The sequence below is a fragment of the Solea senegalensis genome, linkage group LG8 (assembly GCF_019176455.1).
Source record: "Solea senegalensis isolate Sse05_10M linkage group LG8, IFAPA_SoseM_1, whole genome shotgun sequence".
Taxonomy (NCBI): domain Eukaryota; kingdom Metazoa; phylum Chordata; class Actinopteri; order Pleuronectiformes; family Soleidae; genus Solea; species Solea senegalensis.
In genome coordinates, this window is record NC_058028.1 from 7,364,778 (window position 1) to 7,382,123 (window position 17,346).

At 39.4% G+C, this 17,346-nt stretch overlaps 1 protein-coding gene across 7 annotated transcripts in view; it reads right to left on the minus strand.

Moving 5' to 3' along the window:
• The window catches only part of LOC122773836 (rho GTPase-activating protein 42), an 82,392-nt gene extending 65,316 nt beyond the window's left edge, over positions 1 to 17,076 (minus strand). For all 7 annotated transcript variants that reach the window (XM_044032792.1, XM_044032791.1, XM_044032789.1 and 4 more), the window contains exon 1: positions 16,785 to 17,076. In XM_044032792.1, coding sequence (XP_043888727.1) covers positions 16,785 to 16,938 — 154 coding nt within the window. In that variant the 5' untranslated portion in view covers positions 16,939 to 17,076. The remainder of the gene's footprint in view (positions 1 to 16,784) is intronic.
• Between the last annotated feature and the right edge of the window lie 270 nt (positions 17,077 to 17,346).

Genomic DNA, 17,346 nt, shown 5'->3' on the forward strand with positions numbered 1-17,346 from the left:
ACCAAAATCTGAAAGGTTCATCATTGAGTCTGATGTTCTTGATATATCATCTTCACAATATTAGCACGAGAACAACTCAACAAAACGACCAACAAAATGGCTCCATCTATGGATCTACGGACCAGAGGCATAAAAAGCTGAGATTGATTTTAATCCTATTTTAACAGCGACACAACAACGACTAAAAAGCAACAAGCGTTAAACAAGTTTTTAAAAGATAAACCTACCTTCAAATTTATACTCTTCGCTATAATGTTCTGTGTGAGATCACCTTTGACAGTTTAGAAAGGACACCGGTTTGAAACCTATTCGTCTCCCGCTTCAGCAACAAAGCCAGGCATCCTGAAGTACAAAGTGGCCCTAAAAGCCTTACACAGAAATCAATGCTTTCATCGCCACAGGAACATAAATTGCTTGGAAACCTGATAAAAAAAAAATAAAGTATGATATTTTGTCAGAGGGTGTCTTTTTTATATACAGTATCTAACAGCCGGCATTGTTACACTGCATTTCAGTGTATTTTAGCTTATCGGAGCGAACCACAGAGACCACAGTTTGAAAGGCTCTTACAGACATCTATGCTATCTTGAATGGGTGTGCAGGACCACTTGTAAATGTCGCTGCGGCTGCCCTGAACGGACCATTTCTAGAAGACGTATTGTGCCAGTGATGTCGCTCGTATCATTCCTGCGTGGACTCTTCGGCTGCTGGTTAGAGATCGATACCTAGCTGCAGTTGTCTGGATATGCTCGCAGGACCATCAATAATGGATGATCTCTAGGCCCTGACATTCAGACAGCCCCCCACACACACACCTCAAAAATACACAAGCCCAATTTGCAGTCAACAATATAATAACAACATGCCATTCAGTCGGGCCACTCCACTCAAATGCGTCCATAGCTAAATGTATGTAATCTAGTTGTCCAGTTGATGTTGGTTCATTCATTCATTTATACCAGTTTTCAGTGAATGTTACATTTTTTGATAAGCACAACATTGGACTTTATGCCAATATTCGAGATATCAGGAGTGCTTGGGGCCCATAACCAAACCCGATAACTCAGCAGAGGCCATTTAGTCTCTTCTGAAGTGAAATTAACATAATATTTTTTGTATTCATCACAGAGCTTCAGACATGACATGGGGGGGAGGAACTAAAACAAAATAGTAATTTGTGGGTTTATCATTCCCCATCAACAACTTAGACAGGCGAAACTGTGACACTAAAGAAAAGTTAGAAAGATTAGTAATATTTAAATGAAACATTGTCGAAACACATGCAAGACATAATTTGAAACATAGTGACAGGTATTATAACGTGCACATTAAATACTAATTTCGTGCCCACTAATAAATACTATTTGTGGACACAAATTAGTATTTCGCACACTTGTAATACCTATTTCATTGCCACAAATTACAATTTTTTTTCTCCCACCAAGTTATGTCTGGGGTTCTGTAATTCATGTTGCACCAGCTCTAGATATAATTTTTATTCCTTGTGCAAAATAAACAACAGTTTTTTTTTTTCCGAACGAGCTTTTTGTAAATCCACTCTAATCCACTTAAAATATTCCTGGATAGCTCATGAGAGGGAGGCAAATGTATGAAACACTTCCATGGTCTTGAAGATATTTGCTTGCTAAACTAGACAAATAAATAAAAAAAATTACCATTTGACATTAACATTTAATAGCTACAGTTCCCATTAAGTTTTGACAGCACTTCTGGGTCAAGAACTCACAGGAGATTGTGGATGAAACAGCTGCCGGAGCATGAGGCAAAGGCTCAGGCTTTGGTCCTCAGTCGCAGAGCAACAGACAAGAGAAAAAACAGACTCTGGGCAGTTACTCACTCAATAACAGTGTTAATATACTGAATATTATTATAGCTGAGCAGTCAAGCTTACCGTTGCATTTTGCCATTTTGTTATGTTTTTATCTAGCTGGGTATTTCAATACAGTCAAGTTTGAAAATGGGCATGGAACAGCTGAGGTCATGAAAGACTCACAGTTAAACATCCAATCACAAGAGGGTCACTATCTCTTTTTTTATTATTATAGTGTTCTTGCAGTGTGCTTGATGACTGAGCCAATATGTTGTTTAATTAATCATTCTTTTTGTCCATAGGGAAAATATATGTCCTGGAATTTACATTTTTGATGATAATAACACTATAATACTAATTTAGGAATGCAATAACAGTACAATATTCAAGTGGTGACCTTTGTTAATATAAGCAAAGGCATGTTTGCTGTGGATGATTAAAATGTCACAGTACGTGCTCATTAGCCGTCTTTGCCCAGGACATAAATGAATTCAGAGCATTCAAGGGAATATTATCTGTATCATGAGACATAGCCGTACATTACTCTGGACAAACATATGACTGAATATGAAATCATGCAATGATCAAGGAAGTCCCGCCACAACAATCCTGTGTATGCATTATTTACTACATTTGGGAAATCGCTGCACAGAATTTGGACCCATTACGGTAAAGAAACTGCCTCACTTACAGGGATCACATGGCTGAGTAGCAAGACAAATGGAAAGAGAATGAGGATAGATGAAGATAAATGAAGGTATACATTTTTAACCTGAGGTAAACAGTAAAGGAAGAAGCAGCATCTCAGGTTTCAGTGGAAAAACTGGAGACAGACACCCTCTGCTTTAACACTTTAAAATGTCAGTGCTTATATACTCTGGGCCTTCGTTATGAAGCTTATGAAATTTTAATGAGACCAGTTGTAAAGAACTTTGGCATTGACGCAGTATTACTTTACCATGATGTAACCACATTAAAGTCTGGTATATTAAAGTGCAGAGTGAGTAATATGAAAATCTGCTATTTTGAACAAACAAGAGCATGTAAATGCCTCATACAGTACAAAGTCACTTTAACAACAGGCTCGTTTATGGTGCACGAGAACAATCAAATGAAGTAAACTGTGCTGAGTTTGTGTTGTCTGTTCACGGCATGCAACTGTTGTAACCATGGTTACTATTGCTTGGAGTGTAACAATTTGGCGCTCTGCGTTTCCATTCGGAATAGTACCAAAATAACCAGCCCCGACCGTTCCATTTTTGGGTACCCTTCCCTTGGGGTACTAGAGTAATGTTACTGCTGGATGTCCTCTGTTGTTGTATGTTGTGTCAGGTTCAATGTAGTTGTTCTTTATCTCGCTGGATTTAAAAAAAGAAAACTACATGGGTTTGACACACAACTTTAAACAACTTAATAAATCAGAACATAGACAGACAACAACAAATAGTCTGCTAGACTTGGGGGGGTTACAAAATTCAGCCGGTCCGAGTTTGCTTTCACACTGAACAAACTGAACATTTTGAATAAGGTATTTCCCTCCTCGCCTGAGGTGGCGCCGCATCAAGAATTAATGAAAGAGACGACAAGACAACAGTGAACAAGATAACTTGCCCATCTGTTTCCTCCTCATAAGAGCAAAACATGGAGCTGCATCAAAACCTATCGTTTCATGTGAACGTTCTACACGCACATATTGGTTGAGTTTACCCACAATGCCCTGTGCTGACCCAGACTTTCTGAGCAAACAAACTATTAACTAAACTAACGATTCCATTTAGAAGGGATGGTGTGAATGCACCCTTAGTTTGATTAGTGTGAAGAAGCAGCATGGGATCAGGGGAACTGTTGTCTTGTCTTGTTTGGTTCCCCTGTGCTTTTGCATTTTCCAGGGAGAGCTTCAGCGTGCACAGCGCACGGCAAATGTCAGAATTAATAACTGCCAAATATACAAGACGCAGCAGGAAGTAACAGCAGTAAATGGATGAAGGAGAATCAAAATGGTTGGCCTCAAGACATTTTTTCTGCGGTATTTCAAGAAATAAGAGTTTAAAATAACATTTAAGAAAAAAACTGCCAATGCTACAAAAAAGAAGAAAATAAGATGTAAAGGTCAAAGAAAGAGATGCCCTTTGATGGATGTATAAGAAACACTTCAGACGGATTTCATGGTTCTCCAGACATTTTATCTTTCTTCGCCCCATCTCAACACAAACTTGAGTGTGCGCGGTGAAAAGAGCAATAACAGGAATAAGGCATATCTTTGAAAAGTCTGAATTTGAAGATCTTATTTACTACAGGACGAGTAGCTCTGAAATTAGAAAAGAAAGAGAACCACAAGGAAAACGAGGGACATTTTTCTCTCTTTGACCTTTTCCCTAAACAGCATTAATACCACCCACCTTGAAGTATTGTTTCTAATTTCACTACACATTACAAGTCACCCTACATGCAGCTGTCCTGAAACACTATCTAACTTGCAGTAATGATTCTTCACACAGCGAACATGCACAAAGGAGCCTCACAAAAGAATAAAGTGACAGAGTCACATCCCCATGTGCCGGCTTTAATCAAAGAGCCGAGCTGTGACACAGACATAGACTGGACACAGCAGCTACCTCCGTTAGCTCCCAGTGTGTGAGGTGGGAAAGAGGACAATGGCTGTCAGTCACCACCCTGCAAAACCCCCCTGGGTTTCACCCTTTATCTCGTCTCCAGGGCAACCACATACTCCCAAATTCCTTGTGCTGACAAGCCTGACAAAAGACACAAGACACAGCCGTCTGCTTTAATTATAATTTGGGGACCTGCAGAAAAATCCGTAGCACAATGTAAATTTAGATAATGCCTTAGTTTTGATGTTGTGTAACACGTTTGTCACAATGAAGAATACTTACTTACTTGCTACTTATGCATCTAAAGCCTGGAAAAAATACATTTTATTTATTTATTCCTAAAAACTGCTGTCTTGTAAGTCCATGTGGGCTTCTCCGCACGAGACACTAAAATAAAACAACCAGTCAGACCTGCCTCAACATGTAATCATAACAAATTACAGATGCTGTCAGTCATGTCAACTTTTGACCAACGTTTGTCTAATCCAGTCTTTTCATTTGAATTTATTCACAGACAAACTGTCTTAACTTCACACGCAGAGGAGGCCGCCTCCTTGATGAACTCTGGCTCCTTATTGGATAGAGAGTTCATTTACTAACCTGTGAGAGACCCATGTCGGAGCAAACACTGTAGATTACAGATCAAACAATATGGGCTTCTCTATGGGGGAGGCTGATGCCGAATCAGGGCCGTCAACATCTGATGATGAAATATAAGTTTAATGATGACAAATGACGCAAAAAAAAGTCAGCAACCATTTATAGAACTACACTACATATGTTTCCGTCATGGTGCCGTTCAGTTTGGTACAGTACGGTACTGTAAGGGATGGTTTACAGCACCTGTACTTGGTAGGCGGGGTGTAGGCTGTGCCCTATGGCCTTGTAAGCAAGATACGCAAGTGTGAGTACAGGGCTGGTTATTTTGGTACTATTCCTTATGGGAACGCAAAAAAACTACATACTGTACCGTCAGTCAGTCAGTCATCATCTAACCGCTTTATCCTCCACCAGAGGGTCGCGGGGGGTGCTGTGCCAATCTCAGCTACATCGGGCGATAGGCGGGGTACACCCTGGACAGTTCGCCAGTCCATCGCAGGGCCACACACAACTAGAGACAAACAACCATTCACTCTCACACTCACTCCTATGGTCAATTTAGAGTGTCCAATTCACCTAATCCCCACATTGCATGTTTTTGGACTGTGGAAGGAAGCCGGAGAACCCGGAGAGAACCCACGCACACACGGGGAGAACATGCAAACTCCATGCAGAAAGGCCCTTGTTCCAACCGGGGCTTGAACCCGGGTCTTCTCGCTGCAAGGCGAGAGTGCTAACCACTACACCACCGTGTGGCCCACATACTGTACCGTAATGAACGAAAATGAAAATGGTTGGTCTCTCAGTGTTCATTTTATGTCTTCACTGCAGTGCAACGATATAGTATACTTGATTAATTGGTCTACCTATACACTGGATCAGTGACAGCTTCATTAATAGCAGCTTTAAAATACATCTATATGTCTTATAAATTTCTTTTTATCTATGAAAAAATAAATACGGTAACCCATCCATATAGTCAGATATTTCTAATGCAGAGCATTACTCAGTACTCGTGTTAAGTAAAAGATAAAACATTTAAAAGTCTCTCTAACTCAGAAATGCAATTAATACAGATGTGGCTGATAATTCCAATTAGCAGCAATTGTCTCCACTTCATAATGATGTGAGAAATCCTCAAAGAATAACAACGTGTCTGCTTGACTGGTACAGGCATTAGTGGTAAAAAAAACAAACCTTGCAAAATAAGTGAGAGAAGTTGTCTAAAAACCAGTCACACAGCACAAAGAGGCACAGAGTACATCAACATCAAGCAGAAGTAGAGCAATTTAAAGAAAAAAATATCATGAAACTAGAAACTAAACCTTTCATAATATATATACACATATATACATATACATATATGTACATACATATATACATACATATATATGTATATATATATATATATATACACATATACATATACATATACACACACACACACACTGATGAGGCCAAGTATATATGTTTTGTGACAATGCATGTATGAAAAGGAATTCATCTTTGGCTTTTCCACTTGGCTTCAAACAACTCGCTTCTTAAGGGCACTCTCCGTTGTACAAATCAAAAGACCAAACAAACAAAAACAAAAAGCATCCTTTAACAAGAGACGGTGCGCAGTCGGCGAGTGCATCAACACTGTGAGAAGCACCATAATAAGCCGCCGCTTCTCTTCTTCGCAGCGAGTCACTGCTGATTTCAGCCTCAGAAGGTTCAAAGGGGGGAGCGCCTCTCTGCGCCGATCTTTACGAGAGACGGAGAGATCTCTTTGATGCGACCGTGGGGTGCATTGTGCCACTTTGATTCCATTTTGGAGGGAGTGTAACAGAGGGGAGCAGCCCTTCAGGTGAGGCTGGCTGAGGAGAGCCAACCAGATGGGCCCTTGCACCACCGGGGCGCCAACATTTCCCCACTTCACAAACAAAAGCCTCATGTAAGAACTCCACACTTGTCACTGTCTGCTGGTCAACCTGCTAAGTCCTTCAGCGACACAACGCTGAATAAAATATGAAAGCAAAGACACTCTATTACGCACAGCAGTCCCTCAGGAGTGCAGTGATACATTCCTTATATAATAACTGTTGACATAGTTACCATCATTTCTATTTCCAGCGCCAGAAATGAAGTCTGGGGTGGTGTTTTTTTCCTTGTTTCGTAGCTCCACCAGGACAGTTAACTGAATATATTTAGTATGGATGTGATGACAAAGCCAGTTAGATGATAAGATTAATTTGATGGACATGTATCAAAAATATCTGACATTTAATGATTGAAAAAAGTAAGTGATCGTTATATAGCTGACAGATTAATCAAATGAAAAGATGTACTACTGTTCTGCTATAATGTGGTTAAAATGTACGTTTACAAATAGCCAGTAAATTCAAAATACTATCCATGTCTTAATCTGATTGTTGCCAATCACAGTATAATCTAATTCAAGTAAAGGTAATCAGAAAACCAATAATGACACTTTAAATAAAGTATAATAATTTTAACATTTTTATTCATTTAATCAACTCATGTTAATTAACTGAAGCAAATTTGATTATCAGAAACACCTTGAATATCCTCACTATTCCTTATCTGAATTACCAAAGACAAGTGAAGAGATAGAAGACACTGCCTTTAATATGAGGCTGATGCAATGTTACAGTCTATTCTTTAGCTGAAAGTAAAAAAAGATCAGTTATTAGCTCCTGCAATTCAGCTGGAATGAAAGCAGCCAGACAGGCCGGCCTCCACCATTTATCACAGAGTCTACACTCTTTAGACTGGGTTGAGAGATTTTCGTTCAAAAGACACAAAGGCAACACAACTGACACAAGTTCTGACAGAGATGAACTTGCCTCTGAAAGAGAGAGAGAAGAAAGAGAGAAGAAAAAACAACACCCAGGAAAGGAAAATAAGCAGCATTTCACATTTTGCAGACATCGTTGGCATTGGACTTTCACAAATACAGTTCTCCTTGTGCTAATCAAGGCGAGTACAACCCGCCAAGGAAACGCATTCCAAGTGAGACAATTAACAAAACAAGGAGGTGTGTGCACAGCTAATTTAAACATCCATTGTCCCAACACTTTGTGATGAGAATTGGCAGCTCACAGGACCAGGCACTGGAGACTTTCGAATGTGCCATCCAAAGTCAGAATTTAGCATCTGCGTGGGCAAAGTTGAGATGCAAATTATCAGTCTTTTGTTCACGTCCGTGAATTTCCACCAGTTTTCTTAGAAGAATAAGTAATAATCAGATTAAGATATGTGGACTATTGATATCTTTAACTACTTTTATGACGGCTTCAACCACTGATTATTGTCTTTGTTAGTGATTAATCTGTTGACTAATTTATCAATTAACTGATTAGAAGTTTGGTTATAAATTGTCAGAAAATTATGAAAAATGTGCAGTTATTGTTGTTGTTTTCCAAAGTCAGAGTTTCCCAAACCTGGAAATGATGTTTCTCAAATGTCTTGTTTTGTCCACAAACCAAAATGATTCCGTCTTGACGATTTCTTTGTTTTACGGCACAAAGAAACCAGAAAATACTCACGCTTCCAAGAAGCTGGAAAAAAATCAGAAAGCATGTTTTAATTATTGAAAAAAAAAAAACACTTCACACCAACTAACCGATTTATGATCAATTAAAAGTGTGCAAGCGTTGCAGCCCTGAGTCAGGCGATGCTCTGTGAACAGTCATCATCATAATGGGAACGTCTCATTCAGAATAAGGTCAACAGTCAGATTACTGGTGTAAACACACGGTACATGAACTAAACAATAAACACACACAGCTGAAGAGAACAAGAAGGGGAAACACACAGCGCCAGGCTTATCCTCTTCAGCCCAAGGCAGCAGCAGCGGCATAAATACCAACGTGAATTGCCATGCAACTGTAAGCATGGGAATGATGTGCTCAGTGTGACAATCACTTTGACTGACAGGCCACTTCAGAGGAGCAGACCTCAATCTGCAATCTAACACGTTTCCCTGCACAGTCTGAGGGGAGAGGCAGTTTTTAGGAATACAATGTGTAATCCTTATTTATCGAAATACACAAAAAGAAAACAAGCCTCACAGTTCTTATCGCTCCACTCAGCTTTTTTTTGATAAACACGTCACACGATAAAAACCTGTGTGTCATTTCCATCACGTGAGTTCCGGCCGATAAAAGCGGTCAAACACGACAGTCATACAGCTACACACCCACATACTGTAACACAAGGATGTCGAGCCAAATGCTATCTGAGGGAGGATGGGGGATGGTTACCCGAACGATGTTTACAGGACATTTCCTGTGGCCGAGCCTTGGGAGCATCATCTGTCCTTGGACAAACACGGCCAGTTCCCAAAGCTGGAAAGTGATTGTGAAATCCCTGTGACATGTTACGTCCTCGCTCGAGATAAACAACAGCTAATCGCTAATTACAACCTGCGACATTTAGACCTCAGAACTACACAGGCACAGTTGGAGCAATTAAAAAGGTGCTGTTTACAGACTTACTAAATACTGTAGTTTTTTTTATCATAACAGCCTCCATGTGAGTGTAAACCGCTCATTACTGAGAGTATTCCTAGGAGGACTTGGGTGGGTGGAGGGGTGGCAGTTGGCTGATGTAAAGTGCTGTCTTCTAAATAACATTTTAGTTCCATTTAACTGTCTTTACTAATGTATATTAAAATGTTAAGATAACACTGATTTATATTAAAATCAAATGTAAATGTTTGAGCCAAACTAATCCGTTTGGCCAATAATAATTGGTCTGCATGAGCATTTCACACAGATTTGTTTGTTTTCCATTTATTTAAATTGTATAGTAAACTGGTTAAATATCAATAAATATTTATCATAAAATTCACAGTATATATATGTTTGAATTTATATAAATAAATAAACAGTGGACGCACTCCTGTCATTTGCTGGCTGAGGACAACTCAGAAGAAGGATATATTGAATGGCCAGCAGGGGGCGACCCCACTGGATGCAAAAATATCTATGGGAAAATTTGCTTTTACTGAACTTCTCCCTTGATTTATAACATCAGTTAACAGTTTTCTTGAGGACTTTACTGTCATCAGTTCCTGTTTGATGTAATATCATGACAATTTTGTAAGTTGTATTCCAATTTAGAGAAAAATGTATGATGAAATAGGGATACACTTCTGGCTACAAAACCTAGACATGGTGCCGGATCTCGAGGCTTCAACACTGTAGTTCAGGATGATTCTTATGGCTGACGTAAACCCCAGTTGCCACTTGCAAAGTCAAAGTAATGTACCTTGAATTAATATTTGAAATTATATTATACTGCATAATATCAGGAGGGAAAGCAATGTACAAAAGCAAAAAAAGTACACATACAAAGTACAAAAGGCTGTCTGAGTCTGCGTCCTTATCAGCACCAGTGACAGAAATGGTCCCTTAGTGCAACATTTTATCATATACTTTAACGCACATTCACCAATATCATACTGATATTGGTATCATACTGATATTGGTGAATATATCTACAGCAAAATAGCACACAATAAGAGTTCACTGGTGTCACAGTTCTTGACAATGCACTTGATTTCTTTTTCTTTTGCCTACATCTTTAAACTGATCTACAGAAAATACATTTGACATCACCTACAGCCTTGAGAAAATAATTATAAAGCTTGTCATTCCTATCAAATAAACTCAGTATGCTAGCTCAGACACAGGCCAGCTGTATGCTCATGGAATTAGATTTGAGTCAGTATTATCAAACAACATTTTTCACGAAGCAAGCAGCGCTTGATAAATTGAGCAGTGTTGTTTGCTTCCTAAAAAAGTGTTGTTTGGCATAAGATAACAAAAGCCAAAGGAAACAAGTGGCCGGTGGCAAACATACTCACCCCATAAGAAGATATGAGGTTAGTAAGAGGTTTGGGGTGCTTTCTTTTCATCGCAGCGTCATGTTGTCTGTTTGTCTCAAGGTCTCCAGTTATTCACATGTCCTGTCACTCTCTTTCGGCCGCTAAATAATCCATCTGTTTGTTGTGTGTAAACTCTGGAGAAAGTTTGCAACGATGAAGTCCGCTAGCTTAAATGCTAGCGTGTTACCGATAAAGTCCGCTAGCTTAAATGCTGACGCGTTAGCGCTCGATAAAGTCCGCTAGCTTAAATGCTAACGCGTTAGCGCTCGATAAAGTCCGCTAGCTTAAATGCTAACGCGTTAGAGCTCGATAAAGTCCGCTAGCATAGCAGAAGTTAGATTGGTGTTGGCATAACCAGAAGCCTCTGTCTTCGTTAAGAAGTATAGCCGAAGATTTGCACTGTAACGGCCACAATTTAGTTCTTTTTCCACCCATCTTCATTTCACAGTGAAAACACACACAGCTCTAGAAGCAGCAGCCGAAAACACAACAAAAGCAATTGAACGTGGTATCACCACACCCTAATGATTCACAGCGGTCAAACAACCGTAATTCAAATACAAAGTTTAAAGACCCACAAAAATCTGATTTGAAACATTGAGTGGCTTCTTCGAAATTTCGAAATCGTTTTTTCTTTGTTTACTCGATTTGTGCTGGGCCAACATGTTTCTGGTTTGCCCTTTGTCGGGTCTCACATGTTTTGCTTGGGAGCCGGCCAGTCAATCCACGGCTAAATGATTCATGAATATTGAACAGTACTTGACAGGGGATGGGTGAGAGCACTGCAGATGGGATGTACATGTCAAGTAAAATACATGACAAGTGTTCTGGTTTAAATATACACACCATATATAATGATGGTGGTGGAAAATAGGCTGATTATTTCTGCTCCAGGTCTATTATGTGTAGAAAGTCATGTGTGTCCAAACAGTTAAAGCTACAGTTCAATATCTGTTTCACCACTGGAGTTGGAGCTAGTAGCCCAGAGCACATGCATTTTCTCATGTTACATTATTTTAACTGAAAAATCAGAGATTAAAGGGGTTCTTTGGCAATGATAATAATGCAATGATTGTGAAAATCCTGCGCTGAATTGATACCAATGTTTTCTTACTTTAAGGTTCTCAGCAGGGGCACAAATCTTTAAGTATTTTAGCTCTTCACATATTTTTGCCTTTGGAAAAATCCAATCTTTACAAAGTAGCCTTGAATGCTACCTAAGATCACAGATAATGACACAGCCATTTATTCATTTTTTAGTGAAATGTCTAGATTAGTTAAAGCTATAAATGCTGCAGTTAACTTTTTTCGGTTTCAAACTGACCTTCTTTCACACTGGCCATTAAACTTCTACCACATCTGCCCCTGTATCTGTCGTTTCTCCCACTTCACTCGCAACAGAATTAATTAGTGCCTTGGGTGAACTGCAGCCAAGCAGAGGGATTAATAAAAGCCAGTGGTTGTTATTGACAACAGGTGTGAAGAATATGGCACAGACAGTAAGGCGATGTTATTTAAAAGCATCTGGAGACAGAACTAATTTTCACCTGGAACACAATTAGGGGACTTGGAAATAGTAAGAGCACAATCGTCATCGTGAGCATCTGTTTGCGGAGACACAAGAGAGGAAAATGTCTTCTAGAAAACCTGCAAAACTTTCTACAACACTTGAGATCATGTTTGCATATTGATGACCCTTTGTTTTGTCTCACACTAAATTAATATAATTAAAAAAATAAACATTTTTACTACATACTTATTTCAGCAACAACTGCTGTAAAGTTGAATTACGCCATTCACTGTTTCTCTGTTAATCTTTCAAATTGGATTTGAACGGGCCACGAAGTTGAGGAAGTGAAGTCGGACTTTGGAGCGTTAAATCAGGACTTTGTGCCTGAGAGCAGCAACAGCAATTTTGTGAGAATGCCCTTAAATCTTATGATTGGACGTACATTAGAGTGCAATGACAGACTGGTTGAAAACCTCAAAACGAATCGATAAAGGGCCCTCTGTCCTTTTCTCCTGGACCCCCAAATCTCTTAATACAACTCTGAATGCAGTGCCACAAAAGGATGACGCTGTCCAATATTTGGACAATGTCCCACCCACTCTATTGACACACTAGCAGAGCACAGCAGTACTTTGAGAAACAGGCTATAATTCAAGCAAATGCACCACATTCCTGCCTGTGGTCATCAGACATTACATCTCCTTCCACTCAGGGTGTCAGACACTCACCGACTGTGGACTTATTTAACCTTGTCAACACATAAGCCATTAGAATTCATCATTCGCCTGTTCACTACTATAAATATGTCTGAGATATACCAACAATGTGTATTTATTTCTCAGCTGCTCTATTGTACACTGTATTTCACATTAGTCTTATTCCCTTTCTGTATACACAAACAGGCCATTCATTAGGTGCACCTGTTTAACTGCTATCTAATCGGCCAATCATGTGCTTTTTCGGCATGCAGACATGTTCAAGACCTGCTGAAGTTCAAACAGAGCAGCAGTGTTGCGGTGTTGAATGTTGGTGCCAAAAAGGCTGGTCTGGGCATCTCGGAAAATGCCGATCTCCTGGGACTCTGATGCACAACCATGTCTGGGACTTACAGAGAATGATCATAAAAAGAGAAAATACCCAGTAAGCAGCAAGTCCTCTGGGTGAAAGAGCCTTGTTGATGCCAGAGTGGTTTGAAACGATAGAAAGGAAGCAGTACCTCACACACACACAACGTGTCAAACTTTTGCATGACCTGTGTACCTAATAAAGTGACCAGCGAGTGTACATTGTAGTGTAAACCACATTATTTTAACATACTACCTTACATTTTCTCTCTCTATTTATTGCAAATCTACTCTTGGCTGGAGCAACTGGAGTAAAACCCCATTTTCCCCAGGGATCAATAAAGTATTACTGATTTGGAGTAGTAAAAAATAACAACACTTGTCTTGTCTAGACATTTGACCATCTTCCCGTGGACTACACACACTGTTCTGGAGTTACACACACTTTCATTATTCCGCTGACCTATTTTACAGGTAATCTATTAACATGAAAGTCAAGCTTGGCTCAACATGCCTTATTCACACAGGAAAAGGCATAAATTACAACATACTATTTGGTGATGAAACGAGATGATTACTATTAAAAAAAAAAGGAGTCCAGTGAAGGTCTTCCAGTAATGTCACCACTGACGGCAGGTCATAAATGGCCATAAACCTCAGTGGCGTCCTAAAGTTTAATACCATCAATAATTTACTTCCGTCTCTACGCTTCCTGCACCCCCCAACCGAAACTGGGTTTTTCCTGTAAGGGTTGGACCTACCAATCACAACAAAGAAAAGACAAATACAACCACTAATCCCTTTTAAACTATAGTTGGTTGAGTTTGGGCGCAACCTCTTGGATTATTTACTACAACATTTTACACATTAAATGTTCAAAACAGAAGGTTTTCCTGTATGAAAAACTCAATCAATCAAAGTTGTGATTTGCTCTTATATGCAAAGCACCACACGGAGCATCAAGGTCTTATTTAGTATTAAACTGTTTGCCTGAACCTTTGACACTGTGCTACTGACTGAACCTCACCACCATGAATAAACCATTCAGCACGATTCTCCTCTCCACCTGTGCTGCTCTGCCCACTGACTAAAAAAAGTTTCCCTGGCAAAAAAAATAAAAGAAGAGGGTAAGAGATGTTTGAATTCAACTGCATCAAGAAAGAGGATATTCTTTTAGATGTGCGGCGGTAACACAAGAGAAAACAGCGGAGAAGTGTTGTGTAGTTGAGTTTGAACCCGAGTCTAGGGCTGCAATAGTTAGTTGACTATTAATCGATTACTAAATTAATCATCAACTATTTTGACAATCTATTAATCAGCTTGAGTGCTCTTCTTGAAAGTGAATATTTTCTGGTTTCTTTGCTCCATATAACAAAGAAATCATTAAAACTGAAAGATTTTGGTTTGTGCACTAGACCAGACGGCAAGGTTTTGAGATTAATTATGAAAACAATTGTTAGTTGCAGCTCGACTTGAGTTCAAGTCGAGTTTAAAACCGGTTGCACAGTTCAGCGCATCTCTTCAGGCATTTTAGGACTTAACTGTCTAACTTCCATATTTCCAGGGTGCACATAAGTCAGCTATATTAAAACTCCACAACATCATATTGCAATATTCAAATTTTGTATAACTAAAGCATAAAAACTAACAGAAGTTGGGTGGTGGGGACGAGTGAGGGAGGGTTAGCGAGGTTGGGGGTGGCAGGGCTGGTCGGAGAGTGACCGGTGAACTTGGTCAACTGGTTTATTGTCCTTCACTTTGTTTGTTTGAGTTCTCATCTTCAACTTTTGAGTTCAACTGCAGTTAACACAAAAAAGTCCATGTCATCAGTGCTCATGATCAAATCAAGTCAGGAAATTTTAGCGAAATCGCAATACAGGCTATCATTTTGGATGAATTATTGTCTTGATCCATGCACGTCTTATTCTCCAGACAGAAGCGAACATCTTCGTCCCACAGATCTGCACAAATATCCCACAGTAATCATGTTAAATATGTTTTTTTTCTTTTTAATAAAAATGAGAAGATGATCAAAAATCATCGCAATTAGATATTCATTCAAAATCATCAAGCCCTAAAATCAACTCACAAGTCCAGACAATCAGGACTTGGGTCAAACTGTCTGAGTCATAAGTACAAAAACAGTGAATCATGCAGTAAAGTATGTATCCATAATTGTAGAGAAGCAGTGAACTGAAAATAATATAATATAATAATATGTGCATCACCATATATAAACTCACAGCAAATGACTTTGAAGGTCATTTCCATTCAACAGTGTAGCTCAAACTGAGAGAGATGCACCACGGGTGGAAATCAAGCAAATCTTTTTCATGTTATACAATTTACCGCTATTCTATTCTATCATTAATGATAACATCCTGCAATGAGCCAATCTGATACTCGCTGGCTGGAAAAATCTGTTGTAAACAGCTTCATAGTTTAAAAAGGTATCAGACTGATATCTGTACATAATCTTGTTTGTGATATCGGACACAAAAAGAAGTGGTATCATGCCGTCCCTAATTTGAAAAGGAGTATTTTGGTATCAAACTGAACAAAAACAAAAAAAAGGTCTAATAATATCACAATTAAGTTATTCTGCTAAATGAATATATCAAATAATATTCAATTAATCTTAATCTTAATATATATAAAAGCGTTCCCAATCCTTGTGACTTCATGAGACACCAAAAATCAAACGATGTTACGACTTGGCTTCAACCAAAATATTCAGCTTTTCTCCCTCAGGCCTCGCAAACAAGTTTCCCTTCGATCCCACACACACAGCACAACTTAAACCACTTTTATTTCACAATTTTATAACTTTAGTGACTCAATTATTTTCACATCACGCAATTTCACTCTTGAAATCTTAATGGTTTCCACATGTGGCTTTAAGAGCAGGTAGTGGAGCAGAGTAAAGTCATTTACAGCAGCAGCTCTGACTGTGCTGCTAGACAAGCCTGAGCCTGTAGTGTAGCCAGGAGGCAGGGAAAAATACAGGGCAACCAAGAAATGTGCTGGAATTACAACAACAACAAGCTCCCAATAATCACTCAAGACTGGTTTGCCCCTGTGGAGTTAAAGTAGACACGAGTGTCTCTCAATGTGAGACCACAGCTTTATTCAGCAGTGATTGACAATGTCACACACTCACACAGAGTGGAATTAAACCACAGCATCCTCTAATTACAGGTCGCCCAGTGGGTTTCAGGTGTGACTACAGTTGTCGTGGGAGTGGAGTGGGAAGACACGCGCGGACACTTACTCTTGAGCGCAGTGATGAGCATGTTGCCATCCTTGATGAGCTCTTTGATGAACTTGTTGGTGCGTTCCAGTTCTATCTCATGGCATTTGATCCGCTCTCTGAAGTCCGGACTGTCCAGGAAGGAGTCACTGAACTCCAGAGTGGGGAGTCCCATCGCGACCGAACCAACAGCGTGAATGAGTCCGTCAAAACTCTTCTGTGTGTGACTCCGCTGCCGCTTTTTTTTTTTAAAAAAAAGAAAAACACTTCAACTTTTCATCGCGCAGCTTCGGGTTTGAAACAGCCGACTGACTCCAAGTTCTCCAAAAAAAAAAAAAAAGTTTCCTGCTCTGCTCCGGCTCCTCACTTCCGCTTCTTCACCCCCATCATTAAAGCAGAGGTGGTGTGACTCCTGCTGGTTACTTTTGGGTAGGTTTCCCTAAAGGACTTGATCCAAATCAACCCAAATAATACATAAAAACAAACAAACAAATAAATAAATAAAGTCATTATACAATTCTGATTTGAGATCTGTTAACTTGATTCCGATTCATCTGGCGATTATTTCCTGGACTAATTTAGT